Source organism: Ictalurus furcatus, chromosome 13, assembly GCF_023375685.1.
Source record: "Ictalurus furcatus strain D&B chromosome 13, Billie_1.0, whole genome shotgun sequence".
In the NCBI taxonomy this organism is placed as follows: domain Eukaryota; kingdom Metazoa; phylum Chordata; class Actinopteri; order Siluriformes; family Ictaluridae; genus Ictalurus; species Ictalurus furcatus.
Window position 1 is genome coordinate 6,296,952 of NC_071267.1, and position 19,859 is coordinate 6,316,810.

Below are 19,859 nucleotides of genomic sequence, written 5' to 3' on the forward strand. Positions count from 1 at the left end.
GTCATTTGCTAAAAAAGAAGAACACTGACAACTTCCTTGTTGAGGAAAGCGCAGGACTAGCGAGCTGTCGTGCTAAGTTAAAGCTAACTATAAAGTCAAGTTAAAAACATTAAAATAGAAAGAAAACATAGTTATACTCTGATTTTTATGAATACTGTGGAACAGTTCCACCATGGCTGACAGTCCAGGTGAGTGGGGTGTTTATATAACTGGGTTATTAAAGCATTACAAACTGCGAGGAGTCGGCTCATTTAGCTAGATAGCATTAAACTATTCACAAACCGGCCATTCATCAGTTTATAAAAGCTAGAATTCACACCGATTTAAACAGCTGAAATATTTACTATTATTTTTACCTAGATAAAAATTGGACTGTAATGAGTAGATAATATATCTGTAACTTCCGACACAGTTAGCTAGATAGCACTTGGTGCTAGTGTGAGCGGAGCGCGGAGACAGTGGTGTCCTGGTCTCTCCCTGCACACACACACACACACACACACACACACAGAGCTCTGACAGTAGACGTTTATACTGTGACCACAGTGGGGAGGAGTGTGTTGTTATTATTATTTGGGAAGTGTTATGACAACGTTACAAATCACCTTTCAAAAAATATTTTATTTTCCCTACACAACTTTCAGCTAACGTTGCGCTAGTAAGCTAACGCTACCTCAACATCTCGGATTAAGTGTCTAGTTAACTAACATGAACTAAATCATTTCAGTTAGCAGTCGGTTGAGTTATATGTACATTATGTACATTCCTGATTAAGGACTGTGGTTTGGTTTCATACTGAAGCAGGAGGTGAATGTAGCGCGAGGCGGTGAAGCCTCGGGGCGGCCTTTAACTCCTCCCTCGAAGGGAGCGGAAACCTCGGTGTCCACGCCATTCTTACTGCTTTGGCTAGTTCGCATTTTGTCGGCATCGTTTTAAAATGGTGAGTGAGTGCAACCTCCAGGAGAGGTTCACCGGGAAACCGGTGCGCGCGACACACACTGCACTCTGAGCACGGAGCTTGCGCGCGAGGAGCCGCCGGCCTGCTGCGGCCTTATGTCACGCGCTCGTGTTCTTAACGTGCACTGTAGATCAGAGTCGGATATTCACTGGGTTTTAGTTAAGGCTTTGATTCGTGTCCGTTTGCTGATTCCGGACAGGTCAGCTCTGTGTGTGTAGCAGTGATGTTCTGCTCGGTTTACTGACCTGCTTTGTTATGAGCTGTAATATAGAGTCGCGCGCGCACAGACCAGTTGACACTCCCACACCGGGAACAGCGGCTTGGGTTCGGTGATTACCTGCGTCCAGAACTTTTCTACATGTTAAAATAACCTACACGTGGAAGTGGAACTGAAACTGTATCGAAAGGATCGAGCCCCGCATAAAAATATCGATACGAAGGTGTTTTCTTTTCCAGTGATTTATTTAGATATTGATATTTAATATTAGTATTTAATATTTACTTATTTAATAAATGTATTTATTTTTTGCTTAAAATCTGTCCTGAGTTTTTAACATACACATGACTAATTACAGGTGCGTTCAGAGCACAAAATCACAATCTTTTAGTGGTCATGAAAATGTATTCAGATTTAGCATATTAATGATGCATTAAGCTCATGAGTCAGGACACGCCATCCTCCCCTACAGGAAAGTACATGCAAGTTCAAGTGCCTGCTTTTAAAAGTAAAATGTACCGTATTGGCGATACCAAATTTTGCAGTATCGCCCACTCCTATCTGTTTCAGCTCTGTCCTACACGGCACCTTAAACCTTCAGCTTGTCCTGCAGGTCTGCAATTCGGTGACGTCGTCAAGGTTTGGACCTGGTCCACAAAACCATATCAGTTTATGTTCAGCACGGGGCATTTCCAGTGGTTCACCGTTCAGGGTGAATGTGGCTTAATGTGGCTTTGTCGTGCTGGAAATGATCGTGTCCGGTTTAAGTAGCTCCATAGGGATGTATTTTTTTTCTATTCAAGAGCGCCATCACGTTAAACATTTGCGTCGCTTAATCACGCTCAGTCTGAAAGAAAGGCCCTTAAGGTGCATTTGCATCCGTCTCTACTCGCTGAACATGACATGCTGACATTCGTTCTTATGTAAACAAACACAATCGAAACACAACGGGCATTATCCAAGTCTGCAAAAATTATCGAGGTCATGTCCATATATCGTACGATTAGTTGATAAAGTAATTATTGTGACAGAACTAAACGTGACGCACAGGAACCTGCTCACGACAGTCCTCCCATGAGCTAACTATGCATTGTGCGTATCTGTAGTGTTCTGCGTCGGGCGAAAACTGATTGGTTGGCTGAGAGGCATGTCCGGATGTGTACCCTGAATCGGATTGATGATACCTTGGGACATTTCTCCAGCGAGTTTAACCAAATTCGGATTAAGGACTGATTCATACTTCTGTGAGCGTGTCTCTGCAAGCAGGTTAGGACGTTGTGCGTGGACACTCGGGCGGGGGGAAGTATTCCTACCCACACGTAATGTGAGCATACCTTCTAGGAGGCACTGCATGAACCACACCAGAGTTTACTGAATTACACAGCAAAGAATAGTCAAAACAGTATGATTTACGTGTTTCACTGTAGGAATAATAACTTGAATATAAACACAGATATAATTTTGTTTTGAAAAGTGCCCAGCGCTGCCAGGCTGCCACTGTCGTGCCCTGAGCAAGACCCTTAACTCGGTGTGCGCCAGGGGCACCGCATCATCATAACTTCCTAACAGGCTGGGACGTAAAGGAAAAGAAACTATTTTGTTGTACTGTAATGTACATGTGTGACAAACAATTTCTTCTAGAAAGGCTTTCTACTATTAAGATTTTTAAAAAATGGAAAATAATAGTAGTAGTAATAAGCAGTAAAATGAGAGTTAAAATTAAAATGTGCTATACGATACTTTTTTAAATATGTTTATTGAGAGTGTCGTCTGAATATAGACTGGGAGTGAATTTCACACCTGGGGAGCGTGGATACTAAAAGCACTTTCAGCGAGTTTCTTCTTGTAAGAAGGAACAGTACAGAAGCCAGTATCTGTTGATCTTAAAAATTGATTTGGCGTATAATTTATAGTTAATAAAAACACTCTGCTAAGCATGTTAAAACCTAATAAGAGCCATCTAAATGTGTTTTTTGTTGTCCAATGGGTGTTGTATAATCTCTCTCTTTATTTCGAGTTAGGAGGCAAGTGGCAACATTTCTATTCTTTTTTTTTTTCTTTTCTTTTCTTTTCTGGAAATTAAAACCGCTGGTGACAAACTGCATGGACAAGTTCTTCTGTATCTGGCCAACTTCACAAACTATTATACAACTGTCTGTCAGAATCATTTAAGTACTGATCCTGTGAGACTTACCAGTCTGTGTAAGAGAATATTATCATCTACAATATCGAAAGCTGCACTGAGGTCAAGGAGTACAAGAATGGATGTGCAGTCTGAACTAGCACTCAGCTGCAGATCGTTTAACACACTGTCCAGGCCGTCATATTAACATTGGCTAAAAATTCATTTAACTTGATAAAATAAATAAATAAATAAAACCAGCCTTTTCCAAAATTGTGCTCTATACATATGGTGTTAAAACAGCATACAGTTGTGCCCCAAAGTTTACATACCCCTTGCAGAATCTGTTAAATCTTAATACTTTTAACAAAATAAGAGGGATCATAAAAATCACATTATTTTATATTTAGTTCTGTCCTGAATAAACTATTTCACATAACAGATGTTTTCATATAGTCCACAAGACAAGATAACAGCTAAATTTATCAAATTTACTCTGTTCAAAAGTTTACACTTGATTCTTAATACTGTGTGACGTTACCTGGATGATCAGCGACTGTGTTTATGTTGTGTGAGAGTTGTTCATGAGTCCCTTGTTTGTCCTGAGCAGTTAAACTGCCCACTGTTCTTCAGAAAAATCCTCCAGGTCCTGCACATTCTTTGCTTTTCCAGCATCTTCTGTATATTTGACCCCTTTCTGACAGCGGCTATATGATGAGATCCATCTTTTCACACTGAGGACAACTGAGGGACTCATACACAACTATTACATAAGGTGCAAACATTCACTGATGCCCAAGAAGGCAGCACGATACATTGAGAGCCAGGGGGATGTAATCTTTTGAACAGGATGCTTGGTGTAAATTGTTATTATTTTGTTTAAAGATCTTCTTTTTTTTCCATTTAGTACTGCCCTTCAGATGCTAAATAAGATAGTTACATGTCTCCCAGAAGACAAAACACTAGCTGGTCATGATGTGTGGAGAGAGTCTGTAGAAATGACTGAACAGCTTAGTAGTCAGACAGGCAGATTAGATTAGCAAAAAACCACGGCAACTCATTTAAAGTAAAATATTAGCTAAAATTGGTTCAAATTGAGGCACATGCGCCGCTTGACACTTTGGATTATAAATCAATGAAAATGCTTCAGGCTTTCAACGAGAAGTCACTAGATTTATTGATCATGCAAGGATTCTCTATGCCTTTAATGAACGTCGAACTGTTTCACCAGTCCACTGAATGGACCTTTGTGTGATGTCAATGCAATGTGGTATTGGTTTCAGAATGCTAGTATAAATCTAACTATAACAATCTACTCTCATGAAAACTTGCCATGGAGTAAACATATTAAGAAGAAATATTTAAATTATGATGACCTGCTGCCTTGTGCTATGTGCATGCCAATCCACTTGGTGGCTCAGAGCCCTGACTAATGAAATTGTAAACTGTTGGAGCTCAGTAAGGCAGTGTTTAGCTCTGGCTACTGGAGCAAACCCCTGACATACCTATATTCCCATCATGTTAATGAACCTTTGCTTCTGCCTGCATCGCATGAAAATAAAAAGTTTCCCCCTCATGCAAGCTTTATTCTTAAAAAAAAAAACCAGTGAAATAAAAAAGACTTATTTGTATCTGTTGAGCGCACACTCTTCAATCCAAATGTTTGTTTATATCCTTAAGATGTAGGAATGGCAGCACTGTCAGTATGGTGTGTGAATTCTGCCACTCCAGTTTATACTTGGTTTCTATTTAACGTGTACCTTTTATTTTTTTTTATTTTTTTTTTTAATTCCCACTTTTGTTTGTACCTGCCTGAAATATTTTTTAAGTAATTTAGTTGGTTCTGTTTCCCAAAATTAAATATAATGCATACATGTAAACTTCTAAATCCAAACTAGTGGTCCCTGACCAGGCAGTTAGTAAGGACTACCACACATTCACAATAATTAACTTTTTTTTATTATTTTTTTTTATACATTTAACATGAAAATAAAATCCTCCTGCTCCACTCTCAAGACTTTTTTTTTCATGAAGTCAGTCATTTTATTAAATGCTCTGATGAGCGCTTGTTACATTTTGTCCATATCCAAGCAGGATAAAAATCCATTTTATAAGTTCAAACACACCCTATAGTACACTCCCTCTCCTAACACTGATCGACAGGTTTCTGTCCACGTCATCGGAAATTCAAGTGTGAAGGGAATTGCAGTTCCATTTGAATTTTGGCAGGCCCCATATGCAACACCGTGGAAGGGAAATGGCAAACTGGGTAATTGTTGTTTTGATATGACAGGGTCATAACTCGTAAGACATGGGAAATGCAATTGCAAATGGACTTTGCTTTTCCCTTGGAAGTTGACAGACATTGTATGTTCGTGTGCAAGTGGTAATACATGATTTGCATTTTTGTGCAGATGTCACAGTTTATGCATCCACAAATAGAAAAAGCAATTGCAAATATGAATACATAGTCTAGAAAATTGTCTGTAAAATACTTCCATATGCATTAGTAATAAATGCGTAAAAAAAAAATATGTTGCTTCTTAACAGGATTGCCATCAGGTGAAGACCAGAATTTAGAAATACAGGGCTCTGTGACTGTCTGCAATATAGAAACAGAGGAGAGCCAAGAAGAATATGCTTTTAATGATAAGCATTTCTGTGAGTTTTCTTTTCATTATTACCACCATATATGCATTTGGGTCTACAGTTGTTCACCTACCTACCACTAGATTTTTCACTTCCATTTTGTTGCTTCTCCACTAACATTCCCTTCTTTTACAGACTGTGAAACCTGCCATAAACTGTATTTAGACCAGTGTGAGGTTCATGGCCCACCACTGTTCACCTATGACTCTCCCACACCTATGGGAGTTCCTCAGAGGGCTCTTCTCACTCTTCCCCAAGGCTTAGTCATAGGTAGATCAACAACTCCTGGGGCTGGACTAGGTGTTTTTAACCAGGGACAAATTGTTCCTCTTGGAATGCATTTTGGGCCTTTTGATGGAGAGGTCATCAACATGGAAAAGGCACTAGAAAGTGCTTATTCGTGGATGGTAAGTATGGGGTATTATTGAGAAAGGGTTAATACAGTTTTTGGCACCAGCATTTGCAGCAGTTAGAAATATACCTGTAATTTCTTAATTTCTCAGATATGCTCTGGGAGTGACCAATATGATTACATTGATGCAGAGAGGGACACTCATTCAAATTGGATGAGGTAAGTAATTGTTCAATTTTCTGGCCCACACACTGGCTTCAGCAACCTATATAGTGCAATGACCTGGCTTAGAAAGAGCAATAAACATGCTGCATTCACAGTAATGATACTGGCCGACTAGTCAACTGGATTCAAAATACTACAAAGAAAACAGACATGCATTTATTACAAGTCTGTAATGTATTTATTTATGTATTTATTGTAGTTCATTTTGCAAATAAGTACAATTTTTGTTATGTAAATATAATCTTAAAATTGACAAAAGTTTTTTTCCTTCAGCATGTTTTTGTCCTTATTGACCATTTAGTACTGGGTCCTGCCATGTTTTACCATGTTATACTACTATATGCTGGTTTGAGTAGTTGAAGACTGGAAAACCTTAGTCTGGTCAGATGAATCTCGATTTTTGCTGAGGGACACAGATGGTAGAGTCAGAATTTGGTGGCAACAGCATGAATCAATGGATCCACCCTGCCATGGATCCACCCTGCCGTGTTTCAACAGTCCAGGCTGGTGTAGGAAGTGTAATGTTGTGGGGAATGTTTTCTTGGTAACTTTGGGCCCGTTAATACCAATCAATCATCACTTGAATACCACAGTCAATATTTCGTGCATTGTTGCTGACTGCGTGCATCCCTTCATGGCTAACATCATACCTATGGTCAAGCATGGTGGTGACAGTATGATGGTGTGGGAATGCTTTGCTGCTTCAGGGCCTGGGCAACTTGCAGTAATTGAGGGAAACATGAATTCTGCTCTCTACCATAAAATCCTAAAGGAGAATGTCTGGTCTTCAGTCTGTAAGTTGAATCTCAAGCATAACTGGATTATGCAGCAAGACAATGATCCAAATCATAGGAGTAAGTCCACCTGGTCACATCCTGACTTGAACCAATTGAGATGCTGTGGCGGGACCTTAAACGGGCAGTTCATTCTCAAAAAACTCTCCAATGTGGCTGAACTAAAGCAGTTCTGCAAAGAAGAGTGGGCCAAAATTCCACCACAATGCTGTGAAAGACCGATCTCCAGTTATCGGAAGCGTTTGGTTGCAGTTATTGCTGCTAAAGGTGGCACAACCAGATTTTAAGTTTAAGGGGGCAATTATCACATTGGTGATAGGTGTTGCTACAATAAAAAATAAAAACTGTATTGTGTGTGTTTACTCAGGTTGCCTTTGTTTTATGTTGTATTTCATTTGAAGATCTAAAACTATTCAGTATGAGATGTCCACAAAAACAGAAGAACTTGGGCAAATACTTTTTCACAGCACTGTATATGGGATGTCAAAACTATCCCATATATCAAAATGGCTCTTTACGTAGATAAAACCTTATAACACCTTATTTATTTGTACTTTCTTTGTCTATGTTCTGGAGCTCTGCATTTTAACATTGGAGTAAACTGCTAATATTTTTCACTTGAAAATGCACCAGGAGTCTGCTCAGGTTCTGAAGATGAACGAATGAATAAACGTTTTTGGTTCTCTTTTGTTTTTGTAGATGGACAAAAAATGGTCATGTAGTTTTGGCTATTTTGGTTTTTCTTCCTCAGTCACTTATGTCACTTCAGTCTTTTTACATGAAACTCACTGTGTTGCATTGTCTTTTGTTGACTTTTCATAAATTTTGTTAAAATTGAGAAATGTTTAAATGGAAACCCAGCTGGTGTGTTTGCCTAGCAGGTAGCTTTGCGATGACACAATGCCCTCGTCAATGTCAACATGATTTGCTCAAATATTTGCTGAATAACCTGAAATGTTGACATTGTGTAGACTATATTATGTAGCCTTAAATGGGCAGGCTGGGGAATTTGTCCTCTGAAATACCTTTGAAATTGACACAAAAATTGTGTCAAAAGCAGGAATCTGAGGTTACATTGCCACAGACTCAGCAAAACTGGACAGGTGAAGAGTAGAAAAAGACCAGGTAATCTTCTACTCTCCACATTCACTGTCCTGTATTGTCTTTACTATGGTAGTACTATTCCTAGGGTATAGTAACTATATATAAAATAAGCAGTTAAGAAAATAGGAAATGCTGTGTGAGTAAAATAGGAAACTAGATTTGCTAAAATTAGGAACTTCACTGTGTAATGAAAATAGTTGTCAGAACAGGGTTAAATGTCATTCTTGTCAGATCAACTTCTTATGCAAAACTATCAATGTTGAAAGTTGATGCCGATTGACGATAAAATTTTAGCTAGGCTAAACACCACAAATTATTTAGTGCTTTTTGTTCGGTGGCTTCTCTCAACTAGCCATTAATCATTATTACTTTACTAAGCTAGTGCATTGTGTACAGATACACAATCTGCAGATGAGACATTTTTCTACAGTGAATGTAGTTTTCAGAATGGCATTGTACAAGTCTTGCTATAAAATAAATATATATTTTCTGATTTACCGGTATGAGGATAAAAGCACCACTTGAACTATCTTTTGTATATGTATCATTATCATAAGCTTCCCTGTATTTGCAGGTATGTGGTTTGTTCACGGAACGAGAATGAGCAAAACTTGGTGGCATTTCAGCAGGGTGGGCGCATCCTGTTCCGCTGCTGCCGCTCCATCTACCCCGGGCAAGAGCTGAAAGTGTGGTATGCAGAGGAGTACGCACAAAGCCTTAGCACCACATGGGATAAAATCTGGGACAAGAAGTGCACACCTATAGGTAATCTGCCATTTTCTGTGTAATCTGTTTTCAGTACATATCTCCTGTGTAAACACTGTTGCTGGGTATTTGCAAATGATGCTTGAAGGTAAAAGATCAAATGATAAAAACATTTTTAATGCTTGGTCCTTTTTTTTTTTTTTTTTTTTTCTTTTCTTTTTTTTTTTGTTTAGGAAGAAGCGATGAAGATGCCTCACAGCTTTGTCTTTGTCCCTACTGTCAATACTCCTTCCCAGCAGCTTTTTACCTACACAGACACGTCAGGCGCTCACACCCAGATGAGTACCCACACCTGCTGGAAGCCCAAGCTCTTGAGCCTACTGACCAGACACCAGTCATGAATTTGGATCATTGCCTACTTGCCTCTGATGCACCACCTCCATCTCAAATGCAGCAAATGACAAAATCCTTTCATAGCCAATTTCCTACCCTCAGTGGCCAGACAGAGCAATCAAACCCAACTGATTTGCCACATGAAATTAGCAGTGATTTGATGAACAAAACGGACCAGGGAAATACCAGTGTTGTAGAGGTCTCAAGGAACAAATGTGGTGAATGTGGGAGAATATTTTTGCGGTCGTGCCACTTAAAAAGACATCAACGCACAATTCATTCAAAAGAGAAGCCTTATTGCTGTAGCCACTGCAGAAAATGCTTTAGTCAGGCAACAGGGCTGAAGAGACACCAGCAGACCCACCAAGGTGAAAAAGAGAGAAAAACTGGCTCACAGCAAGCTGAGAAAGAGGATGCTGTCTACCCGTGTTCTAAGTGCTCTGTCTCTTTCATAACCAAACTCAACCTCTACAGACATCTCAAAAGACATCACCATGGAGAATATCTAAAACTAGTTGAAAATGAATCTTTTAATGCTGAGTCAGCATTGCAACACGAAAACTCATCAGACAAACATGACCCTCCTTATGAGCCACCAGCCAAGCTTCGAAAATCAGCTTTAAACTCTAATAGGGCTGGGAATCAGAAGAGGAAAGTACCTACGGGCCGACCTCGAGGCAGACCCCCCAAAATAAAAAAAAAACAAATCCAGAAGCCAGTCAAGGACACGGCTCAAGAGGAGAATCAGAACAATTGTTCAGAGGCTGATCAGACTGCTCCTGACAATGAGAGTACAGCAGCTCCACAGTGGACTAATGCAGGCAGCAAACAGCCACAGGAAACGCCACAAGAGACCTCCTCACATGTTTGTGGCGAGTGCCTAAGAACCTTCAGCCACCTCCATCTTCTGAAAAGCCATGACTGCATTCAGCAGGGCGATGGACCTCATGGCTGCTCTCGCTGCGAACTCTATTTCAGCCGTCTGTGCAACCTGCGGCGACATGAACGCACCATCCATGCCAAAGAGAGGCCCTACTGTTGCACACTGTGCCTTAAGTCCTTCACCCAGTCTTCTGGCCTGAAACGCCATCAGGAAAGCCACTCTCGCCACAGAGCCCATCGCCAGAGCACAGCACTGGCCAATGCCACCATCTACCCCTGTAGCCACTGCCCCTTCTCCTTTACCGGCGAGCGATACCTGTACAAACATATCCGCCGCCACCACCCAGAGATGACTACAAAGTACCTGAGCTTTAATGAGGGTGATATACCATCCAAGGAACATAGCTGCACTCAATGCTCCAAGACCTTTCAGACAATTAGGGGTTTCAAGAACCATGCTTGCTTCAGACAAGGGGACCAGCTGTACCTGTGTCCTGACTGTGGTAAGGCCTTCAGCTGGTTCAACAGTTTAAAGCAGCACCAGCGCATTCACACAGGGGTGAAACCTTATGCATGCTCACAGTGTGATAAGAGTTTTGTGCACTCAGGACAACTGAACGTCCATATGCGCACACACACCGGGGAGAAGCCATTCCTTTGTGCTGAGTGTGGTGAGAGCTTTAGGCAATCAGGTGACCTGAGACGGCATGAGCAGAAGCACTCAGGTGTGCGGCCATGTCAGTGCCCTGACTGTGGGAAAAGTTTTAGTCGGCCACAGAGTCTCAGGGCCCACCAGCAGCTTCACAAGGGCACCAAACTGTTCCCTTGTACACAGTGTGGCAAAAGCTTTGCCCGCCGTTACCACCTTACCCGGCATCATCAGAAAATGCACTCTTGATTACTTTAGCCAAAACCATGACTCTGTTGAGTCCATTTATTCATTGACTAACGTAATGTCTGTTATGACTTAGTTTTCTATTGAACATGTTTCCTTTTAAAATTCAGCATGTATCCATATGGACACGCTAATGAAACGCTTATTCATTTCTGCATTTGATTGTTAGACTGGAATGGAAAGGCACAATGTTCATGTTGTCTAATACTTAAGGGAAAATGCCATATGTCTGCACAAAATGAAAAAAACAGTTTGAAGTGCTTCAAGAGAATGATTGATGTTAGTTATTTAGCAGTGCATCTGACAGGTAACATAATTATAAATGTGCGAAAGCTGCACATAAATTTACTAAAGAAAATGTGTTCACTAAGCATACCGAGTCTAGAGTATATTTTAGATACTATATATCTAAAATAATAGTATTAGATGTACCTGGGCACGTGATCTGTGACTTTCCTGGTGTTCCAGCTCACCAGATGTTCCAGCTCTAAAAAGACATTTAATAAAGCCTTAAAGATGATAATCTTAGTGAGTTGGAAATAATTCATGTGATCATACTTAATAAAAGTTTTTGTAAATACTGAACACCTGGAATTGTTGTGATGGACACATTACACTTTGTGGTAATTGTGGTAAATGTATTCTAAAATATCAATGCAGATGCACTCACTTTGGCTACACCTACTACATGAAGTAGATATGAACGCAAATAGTGAGAGATGTTACACAGGTTCAGAAAACTCCAACTTTTCTGATGACTCTCAAACCTCCAGATCAGTTAGTTTTCAATGAACGTGTCTTCCCAAAAATCTGTTTGCAAATATATCACATGCATCCAAGAATGGCTGTAGTAATACAATGGGTATATGTGGTGTAGCAGGAAGGCAATCAAAACTACAGACATTTTGTGAAAATATTCAGGAATTGTTTTGATGATGAAATGGCAGAGGCAGGTAACTGTTACTTCTGACCTTCGTCTTACTATCAATATTGCATATCTTAAATCGGTCAAACTCAAGTTTCTAAATATCAAATGTCATGGCATTTTACATTTGTGACAATTTTTATTTCTTCATGTTTTAGTGTCACGTTTCTGAACTTTAGTTCAGTTTACAGTTTTTGTTCATTTTTTAAATAAAAAAATAAAAATTAAGTTACCTTCTTTTACCTTAAGTTAAGAATAGACATTCATATATGCATTATGTGTATTCAGCATGTACATTTCTAGTTTACAAAAACTCAACATCAAAAAGGAAAAAAAGATTTTATTATACAGTAGCTAGTAAAAGCTTGCTAACATCTTGATTTGCTTTACCGTTAAAAATAAATTTAGGCTTTAAAAGTTTTTTTTTTTTTAACAACTTATTAGTGCATGCAATATTGTACCATGAAAATTGATAATAAATATGTTACCTGGAATTGATAAATGTGATTTTGATCTTCAGCATTTACTTCATAATTTACTTTACCTGAAGGGTGTCTCATACCTTAGACATTTTACATTTAGGTTCCCAAATGGACAGAGGAGTTATCTGGGCTTTATACTCCCCCAATTACATACAGTTGGGTCCATAAGTATTTGGACAGGGACACTATTTATATTATTTTGCCTGTGTACACTACTACAATGGATTTTAAATGAAGCAATCATGATGTGATTGAAGTGTAGACTTTCAGCTTTAATTCAAGGGGTTTAACAAAAATATTGCATTAATTGTGTAGGAATTACACCTGGAGTCCCTCCATTTTCACAGGCTCAAAAGTATTTGGACAAACGATCGAATATAAGGATAAGTATTATTATTTTCAATACTATGATGCAAATCCTTCGTAGTCAATAAATTTTTGCGGTCTGGAATCCATGGACATCACTAAATGCTGAGATCCCTCCCTTGAAATGCTTTGCCGGGTCTTTACTGCGGCTGCCTTCAGTTGCTACTTGTTTGTGGGTCTTTATACCTTCAGTTTTGTCTGGAGTAAGTGAAAAGCAGCTCAATTGGGTTGAGATGACTCACTTGGCAATTTAAGAACATATTTCTTTGCCCTAAGAAGCTCTTGGGTTGCTTTTACAGTATGTTTTGGAGCATTTGACTGAATCTGAGCAGGAAGTACAGTTCTATGCATTTCAGAATTTATCCTGCTACTTCTGTCAGCGGTCACATCATCAGTAAACACCAGTGACCCAGTTCGATTGCAGCCATACATGCCCATGCCTTCCTCCACCACGTTTGATAATGTGGTATACTTTGTAACATGAACCCTTCCTTTCCTTCACCATCCTCTTCTCTTCCCATCTAGCTGGTACAAGTTTCATCTGTCCAAAGAATCTTATTCCAGAACTGGGAAGGCTTTTATATATATAATATATATATTACACTATAGGTTTTCTAGCAAAGTTTAATCAGGCCTTTCTGTTCTTGAGTGTTACCAGTGGTTTGCATCTTGAGGTAAACTGTCTGTTTTTACATTCATGAAGGCGTCTCTTGAATCTTGGCTTTGACAATGATATGCCTACCTCGTCGAGAGTGTTCTTGACTTGGCTAGATGTTGTGAAGGTTTTTCTTCACCAAGGAAATAATTCTGCATTTATCCACTTTACTTGTCTTCTATGGTCTTCCAGACTTTTTGGTGTTGCTGAACTCGCCAGTGCATTCCTTCTTTTTAAGAATGTACCAAATTGTTGATTTGGCCACTCATAAAGATTCTGCTAACTCTCTGATAGGTCTGGGGTTTTTTCCAGCCTAATAATGGCCTCCTTCACTGGTATCACCTGGAAGATATATGCCGCAGTGTCTTGGAACTGACCCACCTGAGAATTGATTGGAAAGCTGTTCAGGGAATTACACTGCATTTGTTACCCCTAACCATTACTCTCCTCTGTAACACCATAGAGAAACACACTTTGAAAAAACCCACCACTATTTATTATGATCTGGTGCAGTGTACAAAAACAACCTCCACCAAAAATATATTATTAATAATTGGCTGCATTTTTTCAATCTTTTAGTAAAGTTGTGTATAAATATTTGCGTAACGCAAACTGAAATTTCTGGCAGATTTACAAAAGTTTCTGAAAATGGAATTAATGAGTATTAATGACACGGAAACTCTATGAGCCAAAGTCATTGTGAGTAACATGTTTGCACCCTGGGGAACTTCTCTGGTAACACAGGACCTAGAACAGGTTGAGTACGTGTCCCTGTCCATTGATGTGTCCAACTATGGACACGTACAGCTACTGCCAGTAGTCATCAGATATTGCAAGATCTATGATGGCAGCATATCTGTGGAAACAAAACTGCTGGATTTTATTGAACTGAAAGGGGAAACAGCAGAGGAACTTGCAGCTGAGGTCTTGGTGGTTATTCAAAGATTTCACCTTGAAAACAAAATAGTAGCATTTTCTGCAGACAACACAAACACCAACTCTGAATATGCTTCAGTATAGGGTCAATGTCCACACAAGAAATCCTGCTCTGCTGAGGGATGTAAATGACTTAGGTTGCCCTGCCCTCATCATTCATAACACAGCCAGAACAGCTTTGGATCTGATTCCTCTTGATGTTGAGATGTTTTTCACAGCCAGAGTTGAAAGACTAAAGAGCTTTTGTGAGTTTGTTGGTCAGGAATACCATAACATACTTGGTCACATTAATGTTCACTGGCTGTCCATGCTCCCTGCAATTGAAAGAGTGCTGCAAATGTATGAGCCATTAAAATCTTTTTTCTTTCAGAAGACAAATGACCTGTGTACCTACGAACAATCTTTGAAGATCCACTGACTGAACTTTGGCTGGCCTTTGTACATGGGAACTTAACTGTATTCCATGAAGCAATTAAAATGTTTGAAGGACAGGACCATTGTGCTACTGAGACTGCTGTAGTTCTAAGGAACTTTGAGGCAAAACTGACAGCAAGATGTGATGAAGACTTCATTCCTGTTTTGGTGAGAGGACTACTCCGAGAGCTTGTGGAAAACAGAGCAATTTCTAGAGTCTTTTCTCGAAACATCTAAATCATTCTTCACAACTGCAGTAACCTACATAAAAGCATGGAGCAAGCACACAGATGATCTCAAAGACCTGCAATGTCTCCTTTTGAAAAAGCAAATTCAACATGAAGAAATTCAGAAGGCAGCTGCAGGAGAAAAGCACTAATGTGACCATCAATGAGGATTCACTGTTTGATGAAGTCACTAGCCTGCAAGAGTTCTTACAGGGGGAATCACTTGAAAAATGGAGAAACAAATGAAACACCACTTTGTTAGCGATGGAGTACAGTGTTCAGCTTCTTTCAAGACCATGACATCCAGCATACTAACCTGTCTAAATTATCATCGGTTGCCATGTGTTTGCCAATGCACCAGTCGAGAGTGTGTTCTCTCAGATGAATTATGCATGGACAGCATCAAGAAATAGATTCACTGTTTCAACTCTCAAAGCCATTCTTATTGTGAGGATAAATATCAACCTCCCCTGGCAGGAGTTCATGGAGAAACTGGCCAAAGACAGAGCAATCCTGAGGAAAATACATTCGTCTGAGAAATATGTACACTGGGTTTCCTTATTTTACAATTATTACTTGTTTAGTAGGGCAAAAGTCAACTAGTGAAATGAACTGATCACAACATGGTACTGAGCATTTTGTTTCGTGCATTTTTTCAAACTCATCATTGTAAATACGTTTTACATTATTAATTCTATTCCATGTTTTAGATGCTGTGAAATCAGCTGATGTAGTTCCTTCTTCTTTATCTGTTCTGTTCACTTTTATGCCACTTTAATATCCTCTGTGCATTGTTGGGAAAAAAAGAAAGAATTAGAATTACAGTAATTCAATTCAACTAATTGAATTAGAAACAAAAGAATAAAATGATAAAAAAAAAACATACAAAATATTTTGTTCACGTTTTTTAATTCATAGATATGATAACAAGTGAGATTAGAATGAGATTTTGACCACTGAACTAGGAAATGGTTTTCATTTAAAAAAATAAAAAATAAAAAACAATCTGGTCACCTTAGAGTAGGATACAAACATTTTTTGAAATTTATGTGATTTTTATGAATACCAAATTTCTTGTGTAAATGCTCCTATGCACTATTTACACATGAATCCATTCATTTTCATCTTAATAAATGAGGGCCAATGTGTGCCGCATTCACAAAGTTCAGTAATGTTTTTGGCAACTGAACATGGATTAAAGGAATGGACTCATCAAAACAAAAATCTACTTTTACTTTCCCAATAAATACATTTAAAAAAAAATTTTTAAAAAACACTTAAAACAAAAAGGGTAATATTACAGTATCCTTCACTACAGGGCTAGATTGAGCTTGGCATGATTGGGGATGCAGTAAAAAGGTCTGAATTGGTGTCTTACAATCATGCTTGCAGATGAAATATAATATTTGTATCATAAGAAAGAACTGCAGGCTCCTCATTACATATGTTTTGTTTAAGGTTTATTTTACTCTCCATTTCCACAATCGAGCTACAGGAACACTATCCTGCAGACATGTAGATTTAAATAATTCATCATTAGTCAACCAATCAATTAATTTTTTGTTTTCAGCCATATACAGCTAAGCCAAAGGTGCCAATTTCAAATTCTACCTATGCCACATCATTTTTGTTTGACCCAAGAGGGCTGTAATTTATGGCAATTCATATTTTTAACGTTGTTAAAATATTGTCACGTATCGTGACGGAGCAGAGATAGGACGGATACAAGTGCAGTATGAACAGTTGTTTATTTGAAAGAGAGACAGGCAGACAAATCCAAAACGTAATCCACCAACATGCAAGAGGTCAGGCGATTGGCAAACAGGCATACACGGGGAAAGGCTGGAATCTAGGTCGTGGTCACGGAAAACAGGGTCGATAAACAAAACGAGAAACGAACTATGACGAGGAACTGGAAGCGGATAATCCACCGCGAACTAACTCTAAACATGGACCGTGACTATGACTACTATACGAACTAAACTAATTCTAAACATGGACCGTGACTATGACTACTATACGAACTAAACTAACTCTAAACATGGACCGTGACTATGACTACTATACGAACTAAACTAATTCTAAACATGGACCGTGACTATGACTACTATACGAACTAAACTAATTCTAAACATGGACCGTGACTATGACTACTATACGAACTAAACTAACTCTATGGTAATCTTCCGCGCTGTATGCTGGGAGGCGCGCGGTATATAAACGGACATGATCAGCGTCTAAACCCCTAGCAGCTGAGAGCAATACAGACCCATGTGAAATCCCAGCCAATGACGGAACAGGGAGGAGACCTGACAGAAACATAAACCAAACACACGTGTCCAGGTGTCATTACGGTCAACAATGGAAAAGCAGGCGCTCGCGCATTCGCGCTTAGAGCACGCTGCTTCAAGGGGGAATCATGACAAATATTCTATTGTTAACTCTAACGTAGATTCTTAAATTAGAATAGCACATTACTAGGAAAAAGAAGAGCTAATGGTAATTACTTAATTATTTGCACTACTGGATTATCACAATTATTATACTGATTAAAGGGGTTTTTTTTGTTTGTTTTTAATGAATGCATTCCTTTGTCCAGAAACTGGATTAAAAATTGTATTTTTCCCATGTCTTTTGGAAAGCTACTAGCCAGATAACTACACTATAAGAATAGAGATATTGAGGTGATTTACAAGATGTAAATACTGATCTGTGTAATTACTGTCTAATTTCCCCCGATTATTAACATGCTATTTTCGTCATTTTCACTGGAACTCAAAAGGTATTTTATACTCAAAATGTACATTATTAATATGGCAAGGTAGATGGTTTGATTTTAGATGTGCCTTCAAAATTATCATAAAAACAATCATGAGTTTATTTTTTTGTGTCTTCATCACACCAAAATTCATTATTTATGTCACATTGCGGAACCATTTTTAGATGCGAGGGTGACTTACGTCAAACACAACACACAAGCATTGATTTTCAGCAGAGTTTCGGCTCAGTGAGCTTCTGTGGTTACTACACTATGGTATGAATTCTACATAGTGAGTTTTACATGTGTATTTTACTTAATGTATTAGATAATGGGATCCTAGAAAAGTCTTGAGGTGAGATTTGCCTGCCACATTTGCCCTTTATGGGCAGGCCATATCAGAAAAACCATATTGGCGTACTGCAGGCTCAATACAGATAACCTTTGAGCCCACAGTGGCCCAAAATTTTCAAACTAATGCAGTATTGTTGCTGCAATGTTGATTTTTGCTTTGTTCCCCCATGATCATGTTTGGCTGTCCAGTTGGCTGACCTTGCATGATATTTAGGCAATAAGTTGACATTATGCATTTGCAGTCTTATTCATCATTAAATTGACACCTCCTGAAACATTGGTACCTGTTTCCAGTGCCCCATCTCACATCATGTCTATCTAAAATTTTACCTAAAGTAAATTAATATTTTACCTTTAGGATCAGTAGAAAGATATTTAAGGACCATCACATCCAAGTGCATAGTTTGAATACGATATCTGAGAAATTAGTAGTTAGTACTAGTACTAGTACTTAGGGGGCAAGGTGGCTTAATGGTTGGCACGTTTGCCAACATTGTACATTGTCTAACTGAGGTATCTCAAAGTCAAATTCAGGGATACGTTCAAAAAAAACCTAACTTAACTTTTGGATTATCGTTCACTGTTTGCTGACTGACATCACCATATGGAAAATGATAATATTGAACAGACCAAATTGAATTAGGCAGAATACAAGAAGTAAAGTTGATGGGAGAATATATTTATGAATTACTGATGAGTACTGATAAGTGTTCATGATCCTTTCCTGCCAAACAGATATACAGTACCTTGATGAAGTTATTTTGTATGTAACTTAGAAATAACTCACAGGTTGCATAGTCAATCTGAGATATTCCACACAATGGGCCTCATTTATCAAGCTGGAATATGAATGGAATTATGCATAAATTGTTAGTACAAGTATTTACACAAGAAATTTGGCATTCGAAACACTTCAGAAGAATGTTCATATCCTACTTGTGCTCCTGAGTGTGTGTAAATTTACACATAAGAAGAATAACTAATGTGAACTTCAACTTCATCAACTTCAAATCATATAATTAGCATAGATTACTGCACTTTTATGTATGGATTATACTGTCAATTATAAATTGCTTATGTTTATTACTGTCAGGTCAACGCTGTAATCGGCAAGAAACTTTGCAACATACAAAGTGGCCGCCATGGACCACACTTCCCAATACCTACAGACTTTGTCACATTCACAGTCACCAGACTTCTAATCACACACACCTGAACACACCTGAAATTCCTCACTCTTACTGCACGTAGCAGGTGCAATGAACCAGCCCTCAAGTCTGCCTACCATCAAGGTCTCAACCCAGAAATCCTCACCAAAATGGCCTGCTGAGATGACACAATGTCTAGACTCTTGATCTCACTATCCTTCTGGATCATCTGCTTCATAACCGCAAAACACCCAGAGGAAACGGGACCTCACAGCCCATGAGTAGCCATCCTGAACCG

General features: G+C 38.9%; 1 protein-coding gene across 1 annotated transcript; it reads left to right on the forward strand.

Moving 5' to 3' along the window:
• The first annotated feature begins 38 nt into the window (after nucleotides 1-38).
• Nucleotides 39-13,601, forward strand: prdm9 (PR domain containing 9). The gene is made up of 6 exons (XM_053639437.1): nucleotides 39-188; nucleotides 5,848-5,958; nucleotides 6,082-6,353; nucleotides 6,450-6,517; nucleotides 8,996-9,186; nucleotides 9,360-13,601. The coding sequence occupies exons 1-6, from the start codon at nucleotides 173-175 to the stop codon at nucleotides 11,297-11,299; spliced, it is 2,598 nt and encodes an 865-aa protein (XP_053495412.1). The 5' UTR covers nucleotides 39-172; the 3' UTR covers nucleotides 11,300-13,601.
• Nucleotides 13,602-19,859: the final 6,258 nt, after the last annotated feature.